The 15,530-nt window shown below is 41.7% G+C and overlaps 1 protein-coding gene across 1 annotated transcript in view; it reads right to left on the bottom strand.

Moving 5' to 3' along the window:
• Positions 1 to 15,530, bottom strand: part of CCDC162 (uncharacterized) — a gene marked incomplete at both ends in the record, with an annotated part of 52,955 nt that overhangs the window by 21,861 nt on the left and 15,564 nt on the right. The window contains 3 exons of the mRNA XM_060184822.1: positions 1,893 to 2,048; positions 4,881 to 5,083; positions 10,484 to 10,712. Coding sequence (XP_060040805.1) covers positions 1,893 to 2,048; positions 4,881 to 5,083; positions 10,484 to 10,712 — 588 coding nt within the window. The remainder of the gene's footprint in view (positions 1 to 1,892; positions 2,049 to 4,880; positions 5,084 to 10,483; positions 10,713 to 15,530) is intronic.

The following is a 15,530-nucleotide window of genomic DNA, read 5'->3' as shown; positions in this document are numbered from 1 at the left end:
GCAGAGAGAAATCGAAAGAGGAGAGGAAGACAGAGGAGGGGAGAGAAAGATACCTGCAGATCTTTCACCGCTTGTGGAGTGGCCACCCTGAAGTGGGGGAGCTGGGGGCTTGAACCGGGATTCTTGTGCCGGTCCCTGCACTTTGGACCATGTGCACTTAACCTGGTGTGCTACCACCCGGCCCCCTGAAGACATTGTTAATGGTCACAAAGGGCTGGCAGGGGTACCAATGCCATGTGGCTTGTACAGGGCCGAGGTGGTTATCAACAATCTCTGATGCACAGAACATCCCTTCTCTAAGAAAGCATTGTCCAGTTGCAAATTTCAGTAGCTCCAAGCCTGAAAATTTAGGAGGCATCAGCTTCTGTTACTGGCCGAGAGAAAAGAGCTTTACTGAGAGACTGCCTTTTATGTTCAACGTGTACACTGTGTTAGAGCTTCAGGGAAACAACTGCTCAGCAAACTTGATTGACTTCTCCCTGGTCTTTGGAAGTGAGGGAAGGAAGCTGGGTTTCTGTTCCATGGTGCTTGATGTCCAACTATTCTTTCTTTCTTCCTTCCTTTCTTTCTTTCTTTCTTTCTTTCTTTTTTTAAAATTTTTTTTATTTAAGAAAGGATTAATGAACAAAACCATAGGGTAGGAGGGGTACAACTCCCTTTCTTTCTTTCTTTCTTTTTCTTTTTCTTTTTTTGTTTGGATTTTTTTAAAATTTATTTCTTTATTGGGGAATTAATGTTTTACATTCAACAGTAAATACAATAGTTTGTACATGCGTAACATTCCCCAGTTTCCCATTTAACAATACAACCCCCACTAGGTCCTCTGTCATCCTTCATGGACCTGTATTCTCCCCACCCACCCACCCCAGAGTCTTTTACTTTGGTGCGATACGCCAATTCCATTTCAGGTTCTACTTGTGTTTTCATTTCTGATCTTGTTTTTCAACTTCTGCCTGAGAGTGAGATCATCCCATATTCATCCTTCTGTTTCTGACTTATTTCACTCAACATGAATTTTTCAAGGTCCATCCAAGATCGGCTGAAAACGGTGAAGTCACCATTTTTTACAGCTGAGTAGTATTCCATTGTGTGTATAGACCACAACTTGCTCAGCCACTCATTTGTTGTTGGACACCTGGGTTGCTTCCAGGTTTTGGCTGTTACAAACTGTGCTGCCAAGAACATATGTGTACACAGATCTTTTGATGATCTTTTGGTACAGATGTCCAACTATTCTTTTCTTTTCTTTCTTTCTTTCTTTTTTTTTTTTTTTTTACCAGAACACTGTTCAGCTCTGGCTTATGGTGGTGCAGGGGATTGAACCTGGGACTTTGGAGCCTCAGGCATGAGAGTCTGTTTGCATAACCATTATGCTATCTATCCTCCACTCTATTACTCTTCTTTCTATGCAGAAGTAACACGGTCAACAGGGATGATGTTTAGTCTGTGGTGCTATGTTGGTTGAACTCTCTGGTCTGATTCCTTCATTTCTTTTACTTAGTGTTTTAAAATCCAAGTATCTTCTCTTGAATGAGACCTTACCACCTCACCCCTTACTCAAAAAGAAAACATACAATGGGGCCAGGTGGTGACGCACATGGCTAAGTGCTCACACTACAGTGCACTGGGACCCAGGCTCAAGCCCCTGGCCCCCACTTTCAGGGGGAAAGTTTCACAAGTGGTGGAGCAGGGCTGCAGGTATCTCTCTCTCTCCCTCTCTCCATCTCCACCTCCCCTCTCAATTTCTCTCTGTCTCCATTCAATAATAAATAATTAAATAAAACATTAAAAAAACACAGCATGAAGATAGATTATAAAGGAAAATTTAGAAATGCAATTGAATTTGCATGTTCGTTGCTCGCACAGGTTTGCTTGATTCTCTTGCCACTTACCTGTCCACATGAATACTGTCCTCCAGCAGAGAAGTTAGAAAAACTGGAGGTGAACAGTCTACTTTGTCCTTGTGTGATGCAAAGTCAAAGTGAACAGGCCTCAGGTACAAGTGGCACTCTCCAAAACCCATCTCCCGTGCCAACTCCTTATAGAGGCTAAAAAAGAAAAAGAGGAAAGGGTCAGGAATGTGTGCTGTTATATCCCTCTAAAAGGAAAGTTAGTGACAAGAAATCAAAGTGCCTGGGGGGACAGGCGACGGTGTACAAAGTGCAAGCACTTGCACAAGGATCTGGGTTCAAGCCTCCACTCCCCACCTGCAGGTGAAGCAGGTTTCACAAGCAGTGAAGCAGGTCTGCAGGTGTTTATCTTTCTGTCTCTCCCTTATCTCTTGATTTCTCTCTGTCCTAGCCGATAAAACAGAGGGAAAAAAATGGACACCAGGAGCAGTGAATCTGTACTGCCCTAGCGATAATCCTGGAGGCAAAACAAAAAAACAAAAAACCAAAAGCACCTGGGGAGCCAGGTGGTGGCACAGCGGGTTAAGCGCACATGGTGGAAAGTGCACGGACTGCCATAAGGATCCCGGTTCAAGCCCCTGGCTCCCCACCTGCAAGGGAGTCACTTCACAGGCGGTGAAGCAGGTCTGCAGGTGTCTATCTTTCTCCCCTTCTTTTTGTCTTCCCCTCCTCTCTCCATTTCTCTCTGTCCTATCCAATAACAACAACGATGATGATAAACAACAAGGGCAACAAAAGGGAAAAAATGAATAAATAAAGTTTATTTAAAAAAAAACCCAAAGCACCTGAATTAGAAGCAAAAGTCAAAACAAGAGTATGCCAAGTCTGGTATGAAGTGAAGGAGTCACAAATTTCTTGTGTCTGCTCTACGTAAGGGCAGTTAAAGATAGTAGTTAAAGTAGGTGGAGAGGTACTTCGGCAACTCAACTCTCATCTCCTGCGAGCTGACTTCTTCCCTCAGAGCCTTTCTGAGGTCACTAAATTATCTTCAGCACAAGAAAACCATCTCTCTAAGTTCTTCACAGTTCTTCACAGCTCTCTACCCCCTTCTTGAGGGACACTGTTCTCCGAGCTCCAGGATCTCCGAGAGCTCTTGCCTACCAACTACCCTCTATGGATCTTTCTTGGCCCCTCCTCCCCCATTATTGTCAAGTCCTGGTGTTTCCTAGGGGACTAAGTCTGGTCCTCTTTTCATCTACTCTATCAGATTTCCTTGGGGAGTCTGTTGTCCAAGCCCATACTCTAACAACATCCCCTAGCCCATATAAGGATCGCGACACTAGCCTGCCTCAACACGGATCTCTACTCCCTTGTTTCCACAACTTGCTGTGATGCTCATTTGGATACCCTCTGTCACTTCAGCCGTGAGTATCACAAGTACTTTACCCTCCTCTCTGACTCCCTTTTGAGAAGTTGGGACAATAAGTTGACTAAGCTCAGTAAGGCTGAGTTCAAATGCTACCTGTATTGTTTGCTAGGCCACTATAACAAAGTACAACAAAGTGTGTGACTTCAACAACAAACATTTGCCTTCTAGTTGTGGAGACTCTGAGATCAAGATGTTGGTAAGGTTGGTTCTTCCTGAGAGGAGGCTATGAGGGGAGGCTGTGAACCCGGCCTCTCTCCTCGGCTTACAGATAGTCCTCTCCACTCTGTCTTCCCTCTTGTGTGTCTGCACTGCATGTCCTCTACATATAAGAGCACTAGGTGTTCGGGACTAGACCCCACTCACCAGAACTTGATTGCCTCAGTATAACAGATACTGTCTCCAAACTGGATCACAATCTGAGTTTCTCTGGTTTAGGACTCAAATATGGGAATTTTAAGTACTATAATCCACCTCATGGAGCATCTCTCTAAGATGCTTTCCCTGATCTACTTTGCAATAAGGAAATATTACATCCTCTATGCTCCTATAGTGTTTTGTTAACATGACTGAAATGTCAAATTAACAGTTAATTTTTCACTGTGAGCTCCCTGAGAGCAAGGACCATAAATTATTAGGGAAATAGCATCAAAGAGATAAATAACACTTTGACTTGCCATTTAAATTCAGTTTCCAGTTCTTTACATAAAGTTTGTCTTAATTTTTTCATTATCTTTATTTATTTATTGCATACAGAGAGCCAGAAATCAAGAGGGAAGGGGATAATAGAGAGGGAGGGAGACAGAGAGCCACCTACAACACTGCTTCACTGCTCACAAAGCTTTCCCCTGCAGGTGAGGACCAGGGACTTGAACCCAGGTCCTTGTGCACTGTAACATGTGCGCTCAACCAGATGTGCCACTATCTGGCCTCTCTTCTAATATTTTCTGTTGATGTAATGTTAGGGAAATGACTTTTCTGAGCCTCCTTTCCTCACTGATTAAAATGTCTGCAAATGATTTCATATGCAGATTCAGAAAAATAAATGAATTACTACACCCAAAGTCCCCAGTACTGATCCAAGTCACAACAGTCTTCAGTAATGATTGGTACTATATCATCTCACACTCAGACTTAAACCCAACTCACTAGTCCACTCCCCGCAACCTGCAGAATCTCCCAGATCTCTTTCAAGGCTGGATTCTGTCCCTGACTCATTCTTCTGATCTCTCTCTGTTTCTATTCCGCTATCAAATTTCATTATGTCCAAGAATAAAGCCAATTAATGTTTACCAGGAAGCCTGGTGTAGGTTCAGTCTCATAGCAGGCAATGCGATAGCACAGTAGGTATTGCAGACAAAGTTCTTCAGTCAGAGAGCAAGAAAACTGATAGTGATTTTAAGCATCCAGTGTAAACGCAACATGCCGTGTGAAGAAGATCAGAGGCTGGGAACAGGATCTAGAGGATTGTGAGGTTCACGGAGAGTTAGAGAGTGAGGTGACTATGCAAGCCATTAACAAAGATGACTCTGGCTGCTCTGGGACAGAGAGGAGGCAAGATTTATAGGCAGAAACCCCATCTGGATCCTCAGTCCTACACTGACCGAGCTAAGTGTACACTCTCCAGACTCATATCTATCAGCCGGTGACGAATCGTTAAGAGTTCCAGAAGTTTGGAAAATGTCTCCAGAAGCAAACCGTGAGCGTCTTGGTCTTGGCTCTGCCCCTGGTCTGTTGCAGACTTGAGTGCCAGCAGGCCTATCTCCATGACAAGGAAAGGGTCTCCCATTATTTTAGATGAAAAAAGCTGAAAGAAGACACATCACTATTATTGCACTGTATCATCAACATGTTGTATCCTAGCTAATTTTAATGGTTATACCTTATTAAATTTTATAATACAAAAGAAGAAATTTCTATCACCTGTGCACTCAACCAGGTATGCTGCTACCCAGCCTGACTTCAGTTCTTTTTTATTTTGTTTCATTTTTGTTTTATGTTTTCTCTATCCCATCCTTGAGCTTATAGTTTTGACCTTTAACTTCTGTCTATCTGCTACTGAGTCCCTCTTCTGTGTGTTTTTAGCTCAGCCTCTGAATTCTTAAACTCTGTGGCATCTGTTTGCATAATTCTCACACTTTGCTCAAGCTTGCTGAACTTCTCACCCGCCATTATCCTCATTTTGGTGAACACCATCATGACCACTGCTTTCAAGTTTTTAGGAAATTTAAAGAACTCTTGATCTTGGTGGGTTTTGTTTTGTTTTGTTTTGTTTGTTCAGGTTGTCTTGGTTCATCAGTATGGGCAATTTCCTGTCTTCTAGTTATGTTAAGTGATTTTCCAATAAGGCTGTCTGCAGATTTCTTAGTAGAAACCCTAAGAGCCAGAAGAACATGGTAAGATAGCTATAGAATGATAAATGAGAAATATTTCCAACCAAGAACACTATCCTTCTAGATTCTCATTTTAACTGGATGAAGGAATAAAAATATTCTCCGGAGAGGAATAGCCAAGCCAGTTCTACAGGAAACTTTCAAGAGACTCACACAAAAGCAAACACACACATACAAGAACAACCAAAACCCACATAAAGCAATGACACGGGAACATCTCAAATATGTAATTTCATTAAATATAATAGTCTGAAATGAACTTAGATGTTAAGATACTCAACAAAATCCTAACCAGCTAAATACAGTAGATTGTGTATCATGACCAAATAGGATTCATCCTATGGATGCAAGACTAGTTCAATATGTGTAAATCAATAAATGTGATTCACCACTTTAATGAAAGGGAAACCAAAAACTACATGATTATCTTAACAGATGCAGAGAAACCCTTTGACAAGATCAAAATCCTCTCATGATCAAAACATTAAAAATATAAGGATAGTCGGGAAATTCTTCAAACCAGCTGAGTGTACACAGCAACGTCATACTCAATGATGAGAAACTGAAACCCACCTCTTTTACTCTAGCAGCAAAAACAATAAAACATTTAGGGATAAAGTTAACAAAAGAAGTAAATGACTTGTACACTGAAAATTATGAGCCATTCTATAAGGAAATATAAAGAGATACAAAAAGATGGAAAGATATCCCATGCTCTTGGATTGGAAGAATTAACATTGTCAAAATGACCATTCTACCTAGAGAAATATACAGATCTAATGCCCTATCCAGAAAGGTGCCACCAGATTTCTCTAAAGGAATAGAGCAAAAGCTACAAAACTTTACCTGGAACCAGACAGTCCCTAGGATTTCCAAAGCAATCTTGAGAAAAAAAGAACAAGACTGGAAGCATCACACTTTCTAACTTCAAACTATAGTACAGAGCTACTGTAGCCAAAACTTCCTGGTACTAGAACCAAAACAGACTCACAGACTAGTGGAATATAATTGAAAGCCTAGGAGCAAAGTGGTCGTGCACCTGGTTGAGGGCACACATTACCAAGCTCAAGAACCTGGGTTCAAGCCTCCTGCTCACCACCTGTGGGTTGGGGGGCTTGGGAGTTTACACTTCATGAGTGATGAAGCAGGTGTCTATCTTTCTCGCTCTCTAGCTCCCCTTTCCCTCTCAATTTCTCTCTGTTCTATCACGTAAAATAGAAAGGAAGGAAGGAAGAAAGGAAGGGAAAAAGAGGAAAAAATGGCTGCAGGGAGCAGTGGATTTGTAGTGTAGGCAATGAGCTCTAAAGATAACCCTGGTGGCAATAAAAATAATTTTTCCCCTTTTTTTGTTGCCCTTGTTGTGACTATTATTATTATTGTTGTTGTTGTTGATGATGTCGTTTGACAGAGAGAAATGGAGAGAGGAGGGGAAGACAGAGAGGAGGAGAGAAAGATTGACACCTGCAGACCTGCTTCACCGCCTGTGAAGTGACTCCCCTGCAGGTGGGGAGCTGGGGTCTCAAACTGGGATCCTTATGCAGGTCCTTGTGCTTTGAGCCATGTGCGCTTAACCCTCTGTGCTACCACCCGACTCCCTAAAAATAATTTTTAAAAGGAGAATTGAAATCCCAGAAATAAGCCACCCCCCACACAGATGTGTGGAAAACTCATTTTTGACAAAGAGGACCAAAACATTAAATGGAGAAAGGAGAAAGGAGAAGAGTCTCTTCAAGTGGTGTTGAGAAAATTGGATTAAAATGTGCAAATGAATAAAATTGGACCACCACAAAAAGTCAACTCCAGTGGATCAAAGACACTGACATTAGACTATAAACTGTCAAATACATACAAGAAAACATTAGTAGAATACTCCACAATCCATGCTTCAGAAACATCTTTGAAGACTCAAGCACAATAGCAAATAAGACAAAACCAAAATTAAATCAATGGGACTACATCAAACTAAAAAGCTTTTGTACACAAAAGATCATATCACCAAAACAGGAAGAGACCCTGAATAATGGGAGAAGGTCTTTATACAACACACTTCAGACAAAGGAATAGCAAGTAAAATACAGAAAGAACTTAGTCAATTTAGCAACAAATAACCAAACAACCCCATTGGAAAGCAGAACATGGAGATGGATAGAAGCTTCACTGAGGAAGAGTTCAGAGGGCCGACATACATGTGAGAGAAATGTCAGAGAAATGCAAGTAAAGACAGCAATGAGATACCACTTTACAACTGCAAGAATGTTATACATTATAACAAGTGTTGGAGAGGATGTGGAGGAAAAGGGACACTCCTTCACTACTAGAAGTGTAAATTGGTCCAACCCTTGTGGAAAATATCTGAGCTCTCTCAGAACACTGGAAAGAGACTTACGGTCTGACCCAGCAATTTCTCCCCATAAGGATCTTTGGTCTGTACTCCCAGAGGCATAAAGAATAGGGAAACCTTTCAATGGAGGGGATGGGATGTGGAACTCTGGGTCTGGGAATAGTGTGGAATTGAATTGTACCCCTCTTATCCCACGATTTTGTCGATCATTATTAAATCACTAAAAAAAAAAAAAAGGAAAGAAAAAGAAAAAGAGAGCCCCTATCAGAAGAGACCTCTGTACTACTATGTTTCTAGCAGCATGATTCGTAATAGCCAACACCTGGATGTAATCCAGATGTCCAATGGTAGCTGAGTGGCTAAAAAGAAGTTGTGGAATACAGCTCAGCTGTGAAAAATGATCAAGTCACCACCTTTGTGTCACCGTGGCTGGAACTTGAAGAATCTTATTAAGTGAGATAAACCCGAAAGAGAAGGGCAGATACCAAATGATCTTGCTTATAGGCAGGACTTACTAAATAGGGGCAGGGAGGGAGAGCACAAAGTAAAGCGTTGCCTGGGCATGGTGTATTGCATCAAAACAGAGGACTGGGTGAGGGGGGGGGAGTGAGGAGAACCTCTGGGTCCCGGTGTATAATGACGGAAACAAAGCTAGGTATTGGGTGAGGATGTCCTGCAGAGAATTTCCACAAGAGAAGAGATTGTACCATGTGCCAATGACTGAACTGTGAGCCATTAATAACCCCCCCTACACACACACACACACACACACACACACACACACACACACACAATGAGGAAAACTAGCTAGTGACATGGAAAACATCCAATAAAATATTAATAGAAAAACTGGAGATGACTGTATGCAGGACATGACTATAACTGGAAGACGTCTGTGAAAAATACTTGAGTTCAGAAAAATAATTATTATAAGAGCATTTGAGTGGCTTACATAGGATTTTTTTTTTTGGCTAAAATTCTGTATTATACTTTTTCATCAATTTAAAACACATCAAAGATTATTTTGAATAGGAGATAAAAGGCAAAAGAATAAATATTTCTAGTAGTTGGGGCCCATGGAAAGTTCCATTGTTATTCAATAAACACCCACACAGAATAATACCATATTATAATCCCAATCTCAACTGTGATAACCTCTGCAGAAAAAGAAGGGGAAAAAAGGCTTAATTCAACTTCAAACACCATGTAATTAATTCATTAGATTACAGTATGAGCCACAGTACATTGGAAGTTATTGATTGAAGTTTCAGCAAGCATCAAGCTCCCCTTCTTAACCCCTCCCTTCAAATCCACAAACATCATGATATAAAACAGGAAAAAAAAACACTCAGAGAGGCTAAGAGGCCAGGGCTAGTGGCAGGGATAACTTGAGTCCAGCCCCTTGGCTCCACACTTAGTGTTGTTTCTCTTCTACCAGATCTCAGCTCAGGACAAAAAAAGAGTAAATTTTGGAAGAAATCCTAGGGGAAAAAGAAGCAAATCATTTTTCATTTGGGAGTCGGGTGGTAACGCAGTGGGTTAAGTGCAGGTGGCGCAAAGCACAAGGACCAGCATTAAGGATCCCAGTTCAAGCCCCCGGCTCCCCACCTGCAGGGGAGTCGCTTCATAAGCAGTGAAGCAGGTCTGCAGGTGTCTGTCTTTCTCTCCCCCTCTCTGTCTTCCCCTCCTCTCTCCGTTTCTCTCTGTCCTATCCAACAATGATGACATCAACAACAATAATAACTACAACAATAAAACAAGGGCAACAAAAGGGAATAAATAAAATAAATACATATTTTAAAAAATCATTTTTCATTTAAAAATGTATGTTGATAAAATATAAACTAGAAACAATTCATTCATACCTATGCACACTTCCTCTTTAATTTCAATTTAAAATTTCTTTCAAGAAATTTTAACCAAAAAATCAAAATCAAAATCACATAAAAATACTGGATAGGCCTAAGCTTCTGATCTGGCATCTGGCCAAATGGAGGAATTGAGCACAACAGAAAAAAATAAATAAATGGGGGGTCGGGCGGTGGCGCAGTGGGTTAAGCGCATGTGGCGCAAAGCGCAGGGACCGGCAGAAGGATCCCGGTTCGAGTCCCCGGCTCCCCACCTGCAGGGGAGTCGCTTCACAGGCGGTGAAGCAGGTCTGCAGGTGTCTATCTTTCTCTCCCCCTCTCTGTCTTCCCTTCCTCTCTCCATTTCTCTCTGTCCTATCCAACAACGAACAACATCAACAATGGCAATAATAATAACCACAACGAGGCTACAACAACAAGGACAACAAAAGGGGAAAAAAATGGCCTCCAGGAGCAGTGGATTCATTGGTGCAGGCACCAAGCCCAGCAATAACCCTGGAGGGAAAAAAAGAAAAATAAATAAATAAATGAAGCTAAGTGGTATCATGAGGAAGAAAGCATTCTCTATCTGTCCCAGCACCCACCTACGCCTTCACGGAACCTACATCTTTCTGGAGCTGCGCGCTGTACCAGGACTCGGGCACGGCCGGGGTGAGCCACACTTCCAGAGCCAGCTGAAGCACCTGTCTCTCCAGCAAGGCAAGGCCGACTGTGGATGTGTTTCTGCGGGCATGGTGGGCCTCGTGGAAGAGGTATTCGAGGGCTCTGGGGATGAGCGACACGAGGCCCAGGGAAGGGTGGAACTCCAGTAGGTAAGTGTTTTTTGAAGCTGGGCTTAAAGAAGAGACACAGTTAATGACAGTTTTATACAAGAACAAAGGCAGAACCTAGAGTTGTTGCCAAAAATCTCTGAATTTCACGTTTTTCAAGACCACCAGGGCATATTAAAAAATTGGGAACTTGAAATGCTGGAGAGGTTGTGGGGTCAAAGGAACCCTCCTGCACTGCTGGTGGAAATGTCAATTGGTCCAACCTCTGTGGAGAACAGTCTGGAGAACTCTCAGAAGGCTAGAAGTGGACCTACCCTATGATCCTGCAATTCCTCTCCTGGGGATATATCCTAAGGAACCCAACACATCCATCCAAAAAGATCTGTGTCCACATATGTTCTTAGCAGCAAAATATGTAATAGCCAAAACCTGGAAGCAACCCAGGTGTCCAACAACAGATGAGTGGCTGAGCAAGTTGTGGTATATATATATATATATATACACAATGGAATACTACTCAGCTATTAAGAATGTTGACTTTACCATTTTCAGTCGATCTTGGATGGACCTTGAAAAATTTCAAGTTAAGTGAAATATGTCAGAAACAGAAGGATGAATATGGGATGATCTCACTCTCAGGCAGAAGTTGAAAAACAAGATCAGAAGAGAAAACACAAGTAGAACCTGAACTGGAACCAGCATGTTGCACCAAAGTAAAAGACTCTGGGGGTGGGGGGAGAATACAGGTCCAAGAAGGATGACAGAGGACCTAATGGGGGGTGTATTGTTATATGGAAAACTGGGAAATGTTATGTATGTACAAACTATTGTATTTACTGCTGAATGTAAAACATTAATTCCCCAATAAAGAAATTTAAAAAAAAGGAGCTCAAAGGGACCTGAGTTTATCAGGGGAACCCAGCAGATATAAAGTATGGCTTTCATCTTAATAAGGTCCTCTTCAGATCAGAAAGACGCAGGAGCACATTCTAAAAGAATAAGAATAAGACTCTTGAACTGTATACAGTAAACTTATCACCATGCCTGCTACATATTTGAAGACAAAAGAACTTCAAAATGACTAAAAAGGGCTGGAGAGACAGCATAATGGTTATGCAAAAGACTCTCATGCCTGAGCCTCCAAGGTCCCAGGTTCCATCCATAGCACCACCAGCAGCCAGAGCTGTGTCTTCTTGGTATCTCATTAAAATGAAATAAATAAAAAATATATACATAAAAGCCGAAACAACTAATATGCTCTCCTTGTGGAATGCAATTGGAAATGGTACTACCTAGGAAATATCCTCACCAAATAATACTAACTTTTTTTTTTTAAGTGACTAAGGCTGGTGAAATAGCTCACCTAGATAATGCATTGCTTTGCTGTGTGCTCGATTCAGGTTCGAGCTCAGCCCACTTTGATGCCTTGATGCTGTGTTCACTATCCAAATGTGCTATTTCACTGGCCTTCAAAAAACAAAACAAAACAAATGACTAAATATTAAATAGGGACCAGAATGAAGCATATAAGCTTTGCACATGTGAGGCCCTGGATTTGATCCCTGCCACCTATATTTTATATTTCGCAAAATAAAAATGTGAAAACAAATAAATATTGAAGACATAATTTCCATGGCTATTTTTTACTTTTCACTTGAGTCTCTTTCCTTTTTCCTTCTTAATATTTTATTGGGAAAAAGGTTAATTTAAAAATTGTGTACACCACTGCAGGGATCACTCCTGCTTGCCAAAAAGGATATTTATGTTTTATAAATGGATGAGAGCAGAAATAATAATTCACTTGTCTATGAGCAGTCTCTTGGAAACAGAGCATACAAGACAAGTCAAGGATGTTTGTTTGGCTTTGTTTTTATTACGACACTAATAGCTCTGACTTTTGGTGGTGTTGGGGATTGAACCTGGGGTTTCTGGAGCCACAGGTATGAAAGATTTTTTGTTTGTTTAGTTTTATATAAGAAATTATGCTATCTTTCCTGCTCTAAGGGCTCTTATGTATCTGGACAGAAATAAGGGACATAGGGGCTGGGTGGTGGTGCACCTGGTTGAGCGCACATGTTACAATGTGCAAGGACCCTGATTTGAGCCCCCAGTCCCCACCTGCACGGGGAGAGCTTTACAAGTGGTGCAGCAGTGCTGCAGATGTCTCTCTGCCTCTTTCCCTCTTTATCACCCCCCCTTCTTTTTTGATTTCTGGCTGTCTCTATCCAATAAATGAACAAAGATCATACCAAAAGAAAACTAAAAAATAGAAATAAGGAACATAAACATTCTTTAAATTGACCCAATTTAGATATTAAAAAAATGCAACCCTAAGGCTGAATCTTATCAAGAAAATAACTTTTACAGTTGAAAGTCTTCTGACAAGTTTTTATATCCCAATTGCCCCAGAGTGTTCGCCAAAAACCATTTCTCAAGCTCTAAATTCTGGCCATAGTAAGATGCACATGCACAGCTGGTGTCTCCAGTTTATAACAGTGAAGAAATCAGGTCTGTGGAGGAAAACAGTCTTGTGCCTGGTACTCCCAGGGTTTTCCTCAAGAGATGAAGCTACATCTTCAACTATGAAATCTCATGTCATGTCATCAACAGAAGACTGGATAAAAGGGGGGGGTGGGCATTCATTCTATGAAATCCCATGTCATGCCATCAACAGAAGACTGGATAAAAGGGGGGGATGGGCATTCATTCGATGAAATCCCATGTCATGCCATCAACAGAAGACTGGATTAAAAAGGGTGGGGGGGGGGACATTCATTCGATGAAATCCCATGTCATGTCATCAACAGAAGACTGGATGAAAAGGGGGATGGGCATTCATTCGACGGAATATTACTCTGCAATTTACAGCAGTATTATTGTATTCTTTGTGACAAAGTGGTTGGAGTTGAAGGTGATTATGTCTAGCAGAGTTAAGGAAGGAAGTGAAAGATAACAAGAAGATGGTTTCGTTCATGTGTGAAACATGGAACATTGAAACGTGGACTGTAAAAAAAATGGATGAGGTAAAAATGGAGAGTTTCTTATAATGGTTATGCAAAGGGACTCTCATGCCTGAGGCTCCAAAGTCCCAGGTTCAATCCCCTGCACCACAATAAGCCAGAACTGAATAGTGCTCTATCAATAATAGTAAAATAAAAATGTCTCTAAGACTTTGTGAGAACTATGATGGCTATTATTGAGGTGTTGGCTGTCACAGACTTTGGTGATGGCTGTGTACCCCTTATAATCTTATAATCTTGTAAACCATTATTAAATTTTTAATCAAAATAACAGAGGAGGCTGAATGCTGACACACTCAACAGAGCGGACATATTACAGTGCACAGCAGCTGAGTTCAAGCCCCCAGTCCCCACCTGAAGGAGGGAAGCTTCATAAATGGTAAAGCAGTGCTACAGGTGTCTCTCTGTCTCTTTCCCTCTCTCTCTTTGAGATTTTTTACTATATTTATTTATTTATTTATTGGCTAGAGACAGCCAGAAATTGAGAGGAAAGGGGGAGACAGAGACACCTGCAACACTGCTTCAACATGCTTCCACTCGTAAAGCTTTTCCCCCGGCAGGTGGGGACGGGGCTTAAACTGGGGTCCTTGCACATTATAACATGCAATCAACCAGGTGTGACACCACCTGTCCCCTTTCCCTCTCTATCTTCCCTGTTCCCTCTCAATTTCTGTCTCTATCGGAAAAAAAAGAAGAAGAAGAAACAAGAGAGAGAGAGAGAGAGAGAGAGAGAGTGTGTGTGTGTGTGTGTGTGTGTGTGTGTGTGTGTTAGAGAAGGAGAGGACATAGCCACCATGAGCTGTGGTACTGTGCAGGCACTGAGCCCCTATAATAACTGTTGTGTCAATTTAAAGAGAGAGAGAGCACAAAAAGAAACCCCATGGCGTTATGTTGGGCCCCTGAATGACATCACAGCCCACTGTGACCTTTTCTAATTTAAAGTCTGCTGGAATGCACCCATCACAGAAGCACGGGGCCATGCCTGGTGGTTCACATCTGTGTCCTCTCCCAGCAAACTGCCTGGTACAGAGAGGAGCTCAACAGGAGCATGTCGACTTCTACAAGGAGCTGGGAAATCTCTCCATTTGGAGGCAGGAGAAAGACTGAGATCTGAAGCCACACAGACCAACAGGGGCATGTCATCGACTCGTAGGTTCCCTTTCTACCCAACTCCACCACCCCATCCCATCCCACCCCAAAGCTGGAAGAGAATGGGGGAGTTAAATTAACTTAAAACAAGAAAATTTAATTGTTTCCTTAAAGTGGGCAGGGCATTCATTCTTCAAATGAAGCTGCAGAAGGCTTTCTGGTGATGCTGAACAGAATAAGGAAACTTCTTTGGGAGAAACTTATGAGCACACGCAAGCTTCAAGTGTCTGCTTGCGTGACACCTCTGACTAAATTCATTGACAGCATGTCAAGAGCCATTGCTATTTTTTAGGGAATGATGATTCTGCAACCAGTAGCAGAAATTCAAATCATTGTCTGCTACTTTCTATTGTCGACAAAGGAAACAGGCACTAAGAGACCCTGGGTGTGTAAGGAAGGGCCGGTGAAATATTTCACTTGGATAGTGTTTGCATTGCCAGGTGTGTGATTCAGGTTCAAGCCCGGCCCTCACAGCACTGAAGGAATCTTTGGTGCCATGACTCCCCTCTCTCTCTCTCTCTCTCTCTCCATCTTTATCTTGCTAAGTAAGTCAGTTAGTTTAAAAAAAGAAAGTGTGCAAGGAAGCCCTTCTTTTTTAAAAAAATTTTTTATATTTATTTATTTTCCCTTTTGTTGCCCTTGTTTTTTTATTGTTGTTGTAGTTATTATTGTTGTTGTTATTGATGTCATCATTGTTAGACAGGACAGAGAGA

Source organism: Erinaceus europaeus, unplaced genomic scaffold (genome assembly GCF_950295315.1).
Source record: "Erinaceus europaeus unplaced genomic scaffold, mEriEur2.1 scaffold_780, whole genome shotgun sequence".
Lineage (NCBI taxonomy): Eukaryota > Metazoa > Chordata > Mammalia > Eulipotyphla > Erinaceidae > Erinaceus > Erinaceus europaeus.
The sequence above is the reverse complement of the archived record's forward strand: the minus strand, read 5'-3'. Positions and strand labels throughout refer to the sequence as shown.